Genomic DNA, 14,461 nt, shown 5'->3' on the forward strand with positions numbered 1-14,461 from the left:
ACAAATACAAGCACAAGGTCACTTGTCTTATTTCATGGTCTTCCTAAGAAGGCTTATGAAGGAAGCTGTGTAGCATTCTCATGGTTTTGATAAATTATCATTTGTTGCTGATGTATATATAAATATTCTAACTTGAAAAAAGAGCAGTTTCTTCTTTGTATATGCAAACTATAGCAGAACCAATAAGTCTAATTTTCAATATTGATTTGCATCAATTTCTTTTGGTCCAACCAGCAATTAAAATCCATCCCCTGCCACTGCAACAATAATACACCATAATGAAACACCATAATAGAAGTTATTTCTAAAGAAAATGGTGTGATGAAGAGGTAAAATGTTTAACGTTTCACATGAACACTTCTTCATTACTAAACACAAGAAACCAGAAATAATAAACATAGGTGAAGAGTAGTAGATCTAATCAAGAAATAAGAAAGATGCTAAAAGAATTAAAAAAAGATCGAGTAGATAAAAGAGATTGGAATTGAACAATTATAAATCTTATTTTGATATTTTTTTTGTTGTAAACCGGTCTTTTATTCAATCTTCAAAAAAGTGCACATCATTAACAAAAATGCAAGTAGTCTCACCCTAACCAGGTTTGTTGACTACTGCTAGTAGCAAGTGACAGTAGAACAAAACAACATAAAGTAACAAAGACCACAACTGAAAGGTCACACCATATATCACCTTCCCATTAAAACGGAGAATAAGCTGCAAGTAAACTGTGAGAACGCAGATGCCTCATAAGCATGGAGTTAAGTTTGATCCCTGAGCTTTGCTACAATCCCAAACCTAGAGATGTACCAATAATGAAACCCTACTCTTAACAATCTTATTTTGATATTTTTTTTGTTGTAAACCGGTCTTTTATTCAATCTTCAAAAAAGTGCACATCATTAACAAAAATGCAAGTAGTCTCACCCTAACCAGGTTTGTTGACTACTGCTAGTAGCAAGTGACAGTAGAACAAAACAACATAAAGTAACAAAGACCACAACTGAAAGGTCACACCATATATCACCTTCCCATTAAAACGGAGAATAAGCTGCAAGTAAACTGTGAGAACGCAGATGCCTCTGTGAGAACGCAGATGCCTCTGTGAGAACGCAGATGCCTCATAAGCATGGAGTTAAGTTTGATCCCTGAGCTTTGCTACAATCCCAAACCTAGAGATGTACCAATAATGAAACCCTACTCTTAGTTCAAGGGTCTCCAAGGTCCACAACCAAAAATACCTTTTGTTCAAGGGTCTCCAAGAATTTGGTTTTTTAGTTGAAAGGTCTAAAAACACTTGATGATTCCCATTTGTCAAATCAGATACTCCGTCAAAATAATAACAATTTTCTGGCAGTTAAGTGAATGGTAAATCTAGTTTTGATATAATCAAAATATCATTAAAAAATTCTTGTAGTGTCTAAAATGTTTTCAAGCACCTCATCAGATTGTACTTCCTCATTCCAAACCAAAAACTGACCATTCAGATGATCAACACATCTTTTGCCAAAAATAGAATACTTTTGCACACGCTAATTTTCACAACAGTGCAATTTGATTTCTTCTCTATTTGAAGATCAGAAAGAAAAAGACAGAAAGATCTTCGGATAATACCTTCATTGGTCATGGAACCCATTACCATCATGAACCTTTTAATACATGCTTGACATTCCTTTTTACGACCCTTGGGCATTAACTGGACACTAATTCCAAGAATCTTGAAAATATCAGCTAGAAACATTGTGAGTTTATCAACCAGTGGTGAAATAGTGGCAGAAAATCAGGAGATGATGAAAAATTTCATTATCCAGCACAATTGCACTAGCTGAATTTTACCAACCACTGCAAACAGTGTTTTATAGCTGAAAACACATGATTATCATGCAAGTAAACTATATATGCATTAGTATAATTTCTCTTTTTAGATGCTGCTTTTTCTTCAGATACAGTAGTATGATTTGTTGGTTACGTACCCTTTTTCAGTTTCGCAGTGACGAGTTACTAATACCTCTCTGTCATCAAAAGCTCATGCATTGTAGAAAACAAGAGCCTATAATTTCTTGAATTTATTCCTGCTTAGACTAACCAAAGTGTTGTGGACAAGGGACTGATATCAAAAGGTCACAAAAGCCAAAAATGACACCGGGAATGTTAGGCCATTAAAAGTCCCCATGCATGTTTTTGACCTACTTCTTGGACAACAAACTCCATGGGATGACTTTAAAATCTGTTGATCCTATTACTTCACTATTAAAGCATCACGACCTAGCCCAACACCAATATAATCGATTGGTATTCCAACTCTCGATCCTTTCCACATAGAGGCAAGCAGCAGATGGTAAGTCTTGATAGCTTCTCACTTTAGATATATCAACCTGTCATCCAGGCAGATCTTCATAAATAACCTACATGTGACCAAGTTATATTAGAATTGGGTACCAGAGAAGAGAAAAATGCTTTTATCAAAATTTGAGTTTGAAATGAGAAACTTTCTCAAGGAAACAAGATTTCAAATAACCTTGACATGACATAATGTTAGAAACAAACTGCAGGAAAAAGGAATATGACATATGCAGAATATTATCTACAAAGATACAAATAAAACTATATACCGAGAGAGACTCAAATTGGTAGCAGGTCCAACACAAATGACCAAATAAAATAAAATTAACAGTTAGATCCATGAAATTTATTAGTCAAAAGAATGCAAAAATGTGTTGTCAAGAACAAATTGAGGGTCAAAGGTTCAAGAGGCGAAAATTATGGGGCCAAAGCCTCAGTGCAAACAAGCTTTCTGTAAGTTTTAGCAAAATAATTCATACATATACAATGTAGAGTACTAAAATAGTGGATTTCTGATTTTTTAAAGGTAGATATTGCAGCATAGCACTCGATATAATGATCATCGTAAATGAAGCTGTCTGATTAAACCTCACAAGGATGTGAAGCTTAAGCAGACATCATCAGATAGGCTGACATTAATGTAACTGTTGCCTCCATGGTACAAACAAATATGCTTCATTTAGTTTTTTCCTACATGGTACTATTCTACTGATTATGGATTTGAACCATATATGTATTCGTATAATCTAAAGATCAAAACACAGGGTTGTAGATGCCGGCCTGACATCTAGTCACAACATTTTTTCACTTATTATGCCTGACGTTCCCCTTTTTCAACTGTTATGCATCACAAAATGTTTTTCAAGATACTTGCAATACTCATACATAATAATTACAGAAGCATACAATTTTAGGTTGCCCGTTAAGTAATTGAGATCTATGGCTCTGACTTGAAAGGAAAGTACCTCTACTTTTTGCAGAAGGTCAAGGTCAGCAGGAAAAGATTTCAACACATTTCCATCAGGCCCTTTATAGGCTACCCCAAGCCTAATTCGAGATAACCCAGAAAGTACGTCAAGCTTTGTCAGATTAAGTGCTGAGAAACCATCGATTTGACAAGAATATTTAAGTGCAACCAGATCTAGCTAACCACAACGACGAGGCCGGCCAGTTGTGGTGCCATATTCATGTCCAGCTGATCGAAAATCTTCACCCGCTTCATCCAAGAATTCTGTCGGGCAAGGACTTGAGCCAACTCTTGTTGTGTACGCTTTAGCCTGCAGATCAAAACCGTAGTTAGTCATCAGTAAATTTTTAAAACTTTCTTGATGAATCCAATTTTCATTAGAACTTTAACCAGCATGAATTTGCATATGCATGTTAAAACCATCTCACATACCACACCAATCATATCACCAATATGTCTTGGAGCAATACCAAGTCCAGTATAGATTCCACCGGCAGATGGATTAGAAGAAGCTACAAATGGATAAATTCCGAAATCGACATCTAACACGGTCGCCTGGCCGCCTTCAACCAAAATCTTCTTCCCGCTTGAGAATGCATCATTCATCAAATGAACAGTGTCAGCAATATAAGGTTCTATTCGCTTAGAATATCTCTTGTAATGCTCCACTTCAGTCTGTAACATGCTTTTACTATACTCAAAGCCTTTAAAACGGGATGCGGCATCATGCAAAAGAATATCCAACTTCTCAGGAAATGTATCCATGTGCCTCAAATTACTTACCGCAAATACACACAGTGTTTTATAGCTGAAAACACATCATTATCATGCAAGTAAACTATATATGCATTAGTATGATTTCTCTTTTTAGATGCTGCTTTTTCTTCAGATACAGTAGTATGATTTGTTGGTTACATACCCTTTTTCTTTTTCAGTTTCGCAGTGACGAGTTACTAATACCTCTCTGTCATCAAACGCTCATGCATTGTAGAAAACAAGAGCCTATAATTTCTTGAATTTATTCCTGCTTAGACTAACCAAAGTGTTCTGGACAAGGGACTGATATAAAAAGGTCACAAAAGCCAAAAATGACACAGGGAATGTTAGGCCATTAAAAGTTCCCATGCATGTTTTTGACCTGCTTCTTGGACAGCAAACTCCATGGGATGACTTTAAAATCTGTTGATCCTATTACTTCACTATTAAAGCATCACGGCCTAGCCCAACACCAATATAATCGATTGGTGTTCCAACTCTCGATCCTTTCCACATAGAGGCAAGCAGTAGATGGTAAGTCTTGATAGCTTCTCACTTTAGATATATCAGGCTGTCATCCAGGCAGATCTTCATAAATAACCTGCATGTGACCAAGTTATATTAGAATTGTGTACCAGAGAAGAGAAAAATGATTTTATCAAAATTTGAGTTTGAAATGAGAAACTTTCTCAAGGAAACAAGATTTCAAATAACCTTGACATGACATAATGTTAGAAACAAACTGCAAGGAAAAAGGAATATGACATATGCAGAATATTATCTACAAAGATACAAATAAAACTATATACCGAGAGAGACTCAAACTGGTAGCAGGTCCAACACAAATGACCAAATAAAATAAAATTAACAGTTAGATCCATGAAATTTATTAGTCAAAAGAATGCAAAAATGTGTTGTCAAGAACAAATTGAGGGTCAAAGGTTCAAGAGGCAAAAATTATGGGGCCAAAGCCTCAGTGCAAACAAGCTTTCTGTAAGTTTTAGCAAAATAATTCATACATATACAATGTAGAGTACTAAAATAGTCGATTTCTGATTTTTTAAACGTAGAGATTGCAGCATAGCACTCGATATAATGATCATCGTAAATGAAGCTGTCTGATTAAACCTCACAAGGATGTGAAGCTTAAGCAGACATCATCAGATAGGCTGACATTAATGTAACTGTTGCCTCCATGTACAAACAAATATGCTTCATTTAGTTGTTTCCTACATGGTACTATTCTACTGATTATGGATTTGAACCATATATGTATTCGTATAATCTAAAGATCAAAACACAGGGTTGTAGATGCCGGCCTGACATCTAGTCACAGTATTTTTTCACTTATTATGCCTGACGTTCCCATTTTTTAATTGTTATGCATCACAAAATGTTTTTCAAGATACTTGCAATACTCATACATAATAATTACAGAAGCATACAATTTTAGGTTTCCCGTTAAGTAATTGAGATCCATGGCTCTGAATTGAAAGGAAAGTACCTCTACTTTTTGCAGAAGGTCAAGGTCAGCAGGAAAAGATTTCAACACGTTTCCATCAGGCCCTTTATAGGCTACCCCAAGCCTAATTCGAGATAACCCAGAAAGTACGCCAAGCTTTGTCAGATTAAGTGTTGAGAAACCATCGATTTGACAAGAATATTTAAGTGCAACTAGATCTAGCTAACCACAACGACGAGGCCGGCCAGTTGTGGTGCCATATTCATGTCCAGCTGATCGAAGATCTTCACCCGCTTTATCCAAGAATTCTGTCGGGTAAGGACTTGAACCAACTCTTGTTGTGTACGCTTTAGCCTGCAGATCAAAACCGTGGTTAGTCATCAGTAAATTTTTAAAACTTTCATGATGAATCCAATTTTCATTAGAACTTTAACCCGCATGAATTTGCATATGCATGTTAAAACCATCTCACATACCACACCAATCATATCACCAATATGTCTTGGAGCAATACCAAGTCCAGTACAGATTCCACCGGCAAATGGATTAGAAGAAGCTACAAATGGATAAATTCTGAAATCGACATCTAACATGGTCGCCTGGCCACCTTCAACCAAAATCTTCTTCCCGCTTGAGAATGCATCATTCATCAAATGAACAGTGTCAGCAATATAAGGTTCTATTTGCTTAGAATATCTCTTGTAATGCTCCACTTCAGTCTGTAACATGCTTTTACTATACTCAAAGCCTTTAAAACGGGATGCAGCATCATGCAAAAGAATATCCAACTTCTCAGGAAATGTATCCATGTGCCTCAAATCACTTACCCCGAATACCATTCCGGATTTCCTTGCTTGCATAGCAAGGACCAATCCCTCTTTTTGTCGTTCCAATTAATGACCCTGCAAGTTCTGCTTCTCTCATTCCATCAATAGTTTGATGGAAATCAAATAGTAAATGAGCACGGTCAGAAATTTATAGTCTTCCTTTGCAAGAAACTCCATTAGACTCAAGCTCATCTATCTCTTCAAATAGTCCTGGAAGATGCACAACCACTCCATTCCCAGTAACGCATAGGGATTTCTCATTCACTATTCCAGAAGGGACAAGGTGAAGAGCAAATTTCTTTCCCTCGCTATTGTATATGGTGTGACCTGCATTTGCCCCTCCCTGCGATAAAGATGTAGTATAATCGCTAAATATACTTACCAATTAAGATGGATTTAACGACAATGAAAAAAAATGGAGGATGGGTGAGTACCTGACAATGGACCACAATATCATAGCGTTGTGTTGCACCCACTTGACTCAGGCATTTAAAAGGATCTTCCGCTTTCTCTGCCTCAGCAATGGCGTCGGCCTCCTCTACGCTGGCATTGCATTTTATCCTTCTACTCTGCAGTACAATTCGACCTTTAGCCAAATGCAAGTTCACAGCATGCGCAAACCCTGACCGCAACCCCTGCTACCTCTTCTTCTTATCCTGCGAAAATCTGTGCAAATTCGGAATACAGAGATTGCTAATCAGCGCAGAAGCCATTTATTCCCACAGACCGCAGATTGAGCAACCTTCAAAACCCCAAATCCCTGGCAGAAGCTATGATCCAGTTCAAGCAGATAGCTTTTTTTAATCTCGGAGGGTAATCCAGAATGGCACTGGGGTAAAGGGGGCTGAAACTAAAGGATTTGAACAGAAGGAAACAGCTAAACATTCAGGAAAGCCATGGATAAAAAAAGCCATGGATAAAATTTGCCTCAGAGATTCGATGGAGCCTGTTTCAGAGGTCTGTCAGTCAGCAAGGGAAGCAAGAGCGGAGAAGACGAAAAGCTACAGGCAAATCTTTTAGGCTCCGATCTAGCAGCATTCAGGCCAGGGTTTGAAACTGTTTCAAATATCGTGAAGCAACCATTCAACTACCTTCCCTTGATCGAACGATTAACCTTCCCTTGATCCAACGATTAACCATCTTCTAATCGTCGAACACATGATCTAACGGCACACAGGGATGACAAGTGGATTTTAGGGAAGTTTATCTCAGAGGGAAACGCCTTACGGCGTAATTACATATTTGTTTTCTTAGGGTTTAAACCTTCATTATTGTTGACAATAACTTTATTGGTTTTTAATACTATGACTTATCTAAATCCTTCACTTGGAAGTTGAAGATTTTGCTTGCCATCTATAAATACACACGTCTAATGTTGGAAGTATTATTTACTGAAAATTTAGAATTTCTTTTCGATGGAAATAGGTTTCCTAAAATATAATTTTATATATATTAATTAATAAATGTGATTTAGAAAAATAGTGAATTACATAAATTAAATTATTGATAAACATTGATAAGTATCAATTTTTTGTGTGTAATATTTTCACTTATAAAAATTTAAAAAAAATCATAAAAAAGAATTATTTCATAATTTAGTTGCAAATTATTATTATTATTAATTATAAAATAATTAATAAATTATATATATAATCATAATTTTATTTCAAACTATTATTATTATTAATTATAAGGAATTAATAAATTATATATAGATAAAATGTAATAAATTTTTAATTATGAAAATTAAACTTTACTTTACTATAGAGATTATTAACTTGTAAATAGGTTTCATTACATTACTATTGACCAAAAGTATGTTTGTTTAACTTTCTATATCCATAGAATTCTTGTTCATATGACACATGTTTATATCACAATTTTTTTTAATTAATTAATTTGATTAGAAAAGAAGAAAAGCATAACCACTTTTGAGAGAAATTTTAACTTTTGATTTATGATTACTATGAAAAATATTTTAAAATATTCTATAGAGATTAAATATCTACCATCCACCTCATAATTATTATTAATTAAATTAAAATTCTAAAAACCCTATTCTAAAATAAACATGATTATCAATATAAATATATAAAATTTAATATAATGTAATTCTTAATTTTTTTTGTTTTATTTTTAATATATTTTTGAGTATATAAAATATTTTTTAATGATTTTTTAAGTATATAGAGAAATTTCAATATTGTTTTAATATATAGAAAATCAATAACTAGAGCCCGCTCATATGAGTTCTTACATCTTATTCCGTAAATAAAAAAGATTTAAAACCACAATAGTCATATTTTTCATAAAATTTCATATCATGTGGAAAATTAAAATACAACTAAAAACTAGTATAATTCTTATATTAATAAAAATAAATATAAGTGTATTTTACGGTTATTATTGACTTGAGGATGGCGCGCACACGTGAAGGTCTCGGCTAAAGGGTTTCACCGAGATCGACTGCAGCATCGGCGCGGCTAGGGTTTTTCACAGCTATCGCTCGGCATCATCGTCGCGGTCACTGCTCAGAGACAATTACGCATAAGCTCCACCATTGGATTCTCCACCCGTCGCTTTCGGTCGCCGTTCAGGAGACAGTTATGGCAGACATTATGGAGCTAGAGGCGGTGGACTACTCGGAGGAGCCTACACCGGACAAGGTTATATTCGGGAACCCCAGTTTTGCTGCTCGCTCGCAGTTCGCACCTTCCTCATCATCGACCGCACCGGATCTGCCGCAGTATCCGCCCTCCGTCTCGCTGCATGTTCATTGCACTCCACAGTCCACTACAGGAGGGAACCCTATCGATTCTCTGCAATTTGAGGTGCCCCCGCTCTCGCCGAGCTCTCTTCATTTTCTTGCTCCCCACACTCCCCCTTCGCCCTCTTTTGATCCGCTCGCCCATCCGCTCCTTTCGGCGCCCTCCCCTCCCCCGCCGGTACCCCCTGCATCCAATCCATCATCTTCGGGAGCCCGTCCTTCCGGCTGCTTCGAAACTCCTGCTGTCAAAATCAAGCCCGCAAAACCCTCATCTCTGGATGGTATAACAAACCCCTTGGTCGACCATCCGTCGGCTCCTCGCACCTGCAAAAAGAAGACCAAGTGCATAAAGGCTACGGCAAAAGACATCACCATCAGGTTCGACGAATCTAAGTCTCTCAGCGATCTCATGGACATGGCCAGCACTGTTCTGGTAGGGCATGTCCGGGGCAGGGCATACTCGGCGAAACGGCTTAAGCAATGGGTGAAGGAAATCTGGGGCGGTGTGCTATTTGACCTTCCTGAGGTCCATGTTCTCCCCAGAGGATGGTTTTCCCTACATTTCTCCAAGGAAAGTCACACTAATCTGGTTTTGGCCAGATTCTGGCATATCGAAATGGCCCCGGTCCTCCTCAAGAGATGGAGCCCCCTCTTTGATCCAGAACGAGAACAGATCGGAGCCGGACCGATTTGGGTGCGCCTGCCTGGCCTCCCACTGCAGTTTTGGGCGGAAGAAGTATTCATCAGGATCGGGAATGCCCTGGGGACATATCTGGATTACGATCGCACATTTGTTGAATCTGGGAACCGAACCCTAGCGCGTATATTGGTCCACTTAGACACCCGTGATGGACTCGAAGAACAGATCACACTTCAGTGGGGAAGGTGTATCAGGGTGCAGATCCTTGACTATGAAGGAGTCCCCTTCCGATGCAGGCGTTGTCACAAAGTTGGGCACCTCATAAAGGATTGTCCACTCATCAAGAAAGCTGAAGAATCACCGAGGGTTACTCCGGCTCCAACCAGAGCGGCATCTCCTATTACCTCTCGACCTACCTCTTCGGGACTGCCCCCAGCGACTACTTCACCTGCGGTCGATCCGGGATTACGGCAACCCTCTCCGCCAAGGACCAGGGCTCGCTCGGCAGCAGAAGCTGGTATGGTCTCGGGTACTCTTTCATCCCCCATATTTTCTTCTATTGATGTGATGAATGATTGTGGTTCCACCTTACAGACCTCCATGGTTCACTGTGCATTATCATCCTCCCCCCTCATATGCACCACAGAACCCATTATTACCACTTCCTCCCCTTTGGCTTGCCCCTCCCTTGCTACCTCGGAACCCTCCCCTCCCCATACATATTTCCTCCGATCCAGGTCTCAAGCCAAAGAGCCTCCCATCTGTCATTCGGGCCTGGGAATCGCGGTACCAGAGGGTGGGACCTTGACCACCAGGGGTAGGAAATCTCATCTTTCAAAGGCTATTAAACAAGCTGGGGCAGAGGTAGTATCAGGTCGGAAATCCACCATTGACGGGGTCCTTAGAGCAGGACACACCCCGAGAGGTGTTCCTCCATGAAGTGCCTATCCTTCAATTGCAGAGGATTGGCTAGTTCCTCCAAGAAACTAGCCATGAAGCGGCTCATAGAATCTGAACCTGTCGATATCATTATGCTTCAAGAAACCCTCTGTTCCGCAGATCAGATTACTCGAGCCATGCAAGCCTTGACTCCTGGCTGGACCTACTCAGCCATTGATGCCGTCGGCCGATCGGGTGGTCTGGCCATTGGTATCAACCCTCGTTCTATTAAGGTGGACTCGACTTGGGGGGGATCGGGATTTCTAGGGCTTGACATTTTCTCAGCTGACCTAGGCATGAACCTTCGCATTGTCAATGTTTATGCCCCCTGTACCCAGAGAGAATCGTTCTGGCAGAATCTTCTACAACTTACCATTATGGGCGAAGACCGGGTTGTTATCGGAGGAGACCTTAATTTCTCTCTGGGGTTCAGGGAGTCATGGGGATCGGCGGCTCAAATTGACTCCATTACAAACTTCATGACCAATCTGCTTGAGCAATCAAATTTTATGGATATTCCCATGCAGAAAATTCTTCCCACATGGAGGAACAGATGGGTGGGGGACGCTGCACTAGCCCGCAGACTTGACAGATTCCTTATGAAGGAGACTCTTCTTCAGAGACTGCAACATTACAAACAATGGGTTGGCTCGGGGGGCTGGTCAGATCACTCTCCAATATACCTGGAGATTCAGGGCCCCTTCAAGAAGCCCAAAGCACCTTTCAAATTTAATCATACCTGGCTAAAGGACCCATCATATGTCAAGATGATATCTGATTATTGGTCCTCTCACCCAATCAATGGATCAGAATCACTTGCTAAAGGATTATGTAGGAACCTCTCAGAAATTAAACATTTATCTATTGTATGGGCAAAGGAGAAACAAGCTCGAGACATTGCTCAACTTACCCATATTGAAGCTGAATTATGCTCTCTCACCGACGAAAGGGGGTTGGGGTTCATTACAGCAGCTGATAAATGCAGGCTGATTGAATTGGAGAATCAAAAAGCAAAAATCCTCAAAGAAAGAGAGGAATCCATAAGATTGAGGAGTAGGGCATTATGGATTCAAGCTGGGGATGATAACACGAAGTTCTTTCATAGCTTTGCTAAGAGCAGGAAAGTATCTAATACTATCTGGAAGCTCCCCACACCTGATGGCGAAATAGCAGACACTTTTAACAAGCTCGCTCATCTGGGCACCTCTCACTTCAGGGAACTATACAAGTGCCCCCGTGATGTTAATCTACCTGATATCATCAATGTGGCAAATCACTTCCCGAGATTTGTTGAGGAAGAGGACGTGGAGGCTTTAAATGATCCGGTTACGGCAGAGGAGCTGGAAGGAGTACTGAAGTGGTTCAAAAAAGACAAGAGCCCTGGCCCGGATGGATGGACCATTGAATTTTATTTAGCCTTCTATGAGGTCCTGGGGCAGGACCTGCTGGGGGTGGTCGAGGAGAGCAGAGCTACAGGATCCATCTACCATGCCATCAATTCAACCTTCATTGCTCTCATCCCAAAAACTGATACCCCTGAATCCTTTGATGACTACAGGCCTATCTCTTTGTGCAATTGCCTCTACAAAATCATCTCTAAGACTATTGCTAATCGTCTTAGACCAATCCTCTCCAGGTCCATTGCCCCACAACAATTTGCTTTCCTCGAATCTAGACAGATTCATGAGGCCATAGGCCTGGCCCAAGAAGCTATACACTCTATTTGGTCCAAGCACCTTAAAGCCATCCTCCTCAAAATTGACCTCTCAAAAGCATTCGACCGGGTCAGCTGGCTCTATATCAAAATGATCCTAATCCACTTGGGTTTTCCTCACTCCTACATCTCATGGATCATGGCCTGTATATCATCCCCAACATTCAGCATCCTCATAAATGGTTCGGCCTCTCCCTTTTTTCATTCTGAAAGGGGACTGAGACAGGGCTGCCCCCTCTCTCCCCTGCTCTTCCTTCTGGTCATGGAAGGCCTTAGTCGTCTCATAGACTCTGCTAAGAGAGCTGGTGATATCCGGGGCCTTCGCATATCCGATTTATGCTTTCTCACACATCTGCTCTTCGTGGACGATGTTCTTATCCTTCTTGATGGCAGTGTTCGAGACTCTCGGTCTTTTTCAAAGATCCTTCTTCTTTTTTCTGCCGCTACAGGTATGCTTCCAAATCAGACTAAATCCTCTATCACATGCTCCCGTACTACGGTACAGGAATCCCAGCTAGCCCTTCAGGTTTTTCCATATATTGTTCTCCCTCTGGATAGAGGACTCAAATATTTGGGTTTCAGACTCAAGCCTACTTGTCAAAGAATTGCTGATTGGGTGTGGTTGGTCGCTAAATTGGAAAAAAGACTCTCAGGCTGGAGCTTCAGATTCCTATCCAGGGCTGGCAGATTGGTACTCATTAAGTCTGTCCTAGAGGCCACCCCGGTCTTCTGGATGGCACTTGCGTGGATACCGAGGAACATTCTGGGCCGTTTGAAGCAGCTGTGCAATCGATACCTATGGAATGGGAACCAGGACAAAAGAATATTTGCATGGATTAGCTGGAAGAAAATCACCCTGCCCAAAAAATGGGGTGGCTGGGGTCTCAAAGACCTACCCGATTTCGCATTGGCTCTTGCTGCTAAGATGGGATGGACACTATTAACCAGCCAAAATCTATGGGCACAAGTATCCTATCACAAATACATTTGGCCTCATAACATTCTGGATTGGGCTAGACTACCATCTTGGACAGCGAAGGGATGCTCATCCATATGGAAGGCCCTGATATACTCCCTTCCCCTCATCCGGGATAATCTAGTATGGAGAATAAACGATGGATCGCTGGGCAGGATTGGCCTAGATCCTTGGATTAATAGTGGGGGCAGACACATCCTCAACCGAGATCTCATTTCATTCCTTCATGATCGAGACATTCAGAATTTTGCTCATATTGCTGATCAGCTGCGCACAGACATTTTCACTCAAGCTTGGAAATCGGCTCAGCATCTTGACCTTCCTCCGCAGTGGCATCGGGAATGGAGTGAATATGTTTTTGCATTGAACGAATCCCATATCCGCATCAAACAAGGATCTGAAGAACTTATTTGGTGTAAGGCGGACAATGGTATCTATGCACCTAAGTTTGGGTACAACGCACTTATTACTCACAAAAAACCGGAGACATCGCCATCGTGGTGGCGCGACATTTGGAAGCTGAATGCTCCTCCACGCACCAGATTATTTTTCTGGTGTGTCCTCAAAGATACCATTCCCACAGCCGAACACCTTACTCGCAGATCCATCTATGGACCTTCCTGGTGTACATTCTGCAAAGCGGCATCAGAGACTTCCGCCCACATATTCCTCCATTGCCCGGCAGTTCACACTCTATGGAACAACATCTGCACACAACTTGGCATTTCGGGGAACTGGAATGGTGATGACATTTTGGGTGCATGGACTGCCTGGAATCACTGCCACCCGGGTTCCAAGCTCCTAAACCTCCCCCTCGTGGCAACCTGGCACATCTGGTTAGCACGGAACCAAGTTATTTTTGAGGATCAGGTTGTGTGCTAGCCCCGTACAGAAGTAACCATCGTTGCCGTGTACCAAGAATTACCTGACCCTCCCCCCACTCGAACCAGGACGATACAGGCTCAACCCACAATTGATAAATCGACCCCGTGGGCCTTCTTCGATGGGGCTGCGAATCAAACTGGATGAGGAGGTGGATTTGTTCTGCATATCAATGAACACCATAGATACCT

The 14,461-nt window shown here is 40.6% G+C and overlaps 1 protein-coding gene and 1 pseudogene across 2 annotated transcripts; one reads left to right on the top strand and one right to left on the bottom strand.

Moving 5' to 3' along the window:
• Positions 1-1,885: 1,885 nt before the first annotated feature.
• On the bottom strand, positions 1,886-8,827 carry LOC149224678 (adenylosuccinate synthetase, chloroplastic-like; annotated as a pseudogene). The gene is made up of 8 exons (XR_016249704.1): positions 8,783-8,827; positions 7,080-7,202; positions 6,787-6,990; positions 6,002-6,695; positions 5,568-5,879; positions 3,740-4,664; positions 3,306-3,617; positions 1,886-2,402 (listed from the first exon to the last, which is right to left on the bottom strand). The product of XR_016249704.1 is annotated as an adenylosuccinate synthetase, chloroplastic-like (transcript).
• Positions 8,828-8,958: 131 nt separating this feature from the next.
• LOC149224679 (uncharacterized) lies at positions 8,959-14,270 on the top strand. Its single transcript, XM_089388248.1, has 3 exons — positions 8,959-10,633; positions 10,819-12,047; positions 12,138-14,270. Exons 1-3 carry the CDS (start codon positions 8,959-8,961, stop codon positions 14,268-14,270), a joined length of 5,037 nt encoding a protein of 1,678 aa, XP_089244374.1.
• Positions 14,271-14,461: the final 191 nt, after the last annotated feature.

The sequence above is a fragment of the Pinus tabuliformis genome, chromosome Q (genome assembly GCF_031772625.1).
Source record: "Pinus tabuliformis cultivar Carrire ecotype Pingquan chromosome Q, CPIR1, whole genome shotgun sequence".
NCBI classification, from domain to species: Eukaryota; Viridiplantae; Streptophyta; class Pinopsida; order Pinales; family Pinaceae; genus Pinus; species Pinus tabuliformis.

Coding starts and splice junctions, on each gene's coding strand:
- LOC149224679 (XM_089388248.1), top strand. CDS start 8,959: ATGGCAGACATTATGGAGCTAGAGGCGGTGGACTACTCGGAGGAGCCT. Junction 10,634..10,818: donor TGGGGCAGAGGTAGTATCAG/GTCGGAAATCCA, acceptor TCTGTTCCGCAG/ATCAGATTACTCGAGCCATG. Junction 12,048..12,137: donor CGGCAGAGGAGCTGGAAGGA/GTACTGAAGTGG, acceptor GTCCTGGGGCAG/GACCTGCTGGGGGTGGTCGA.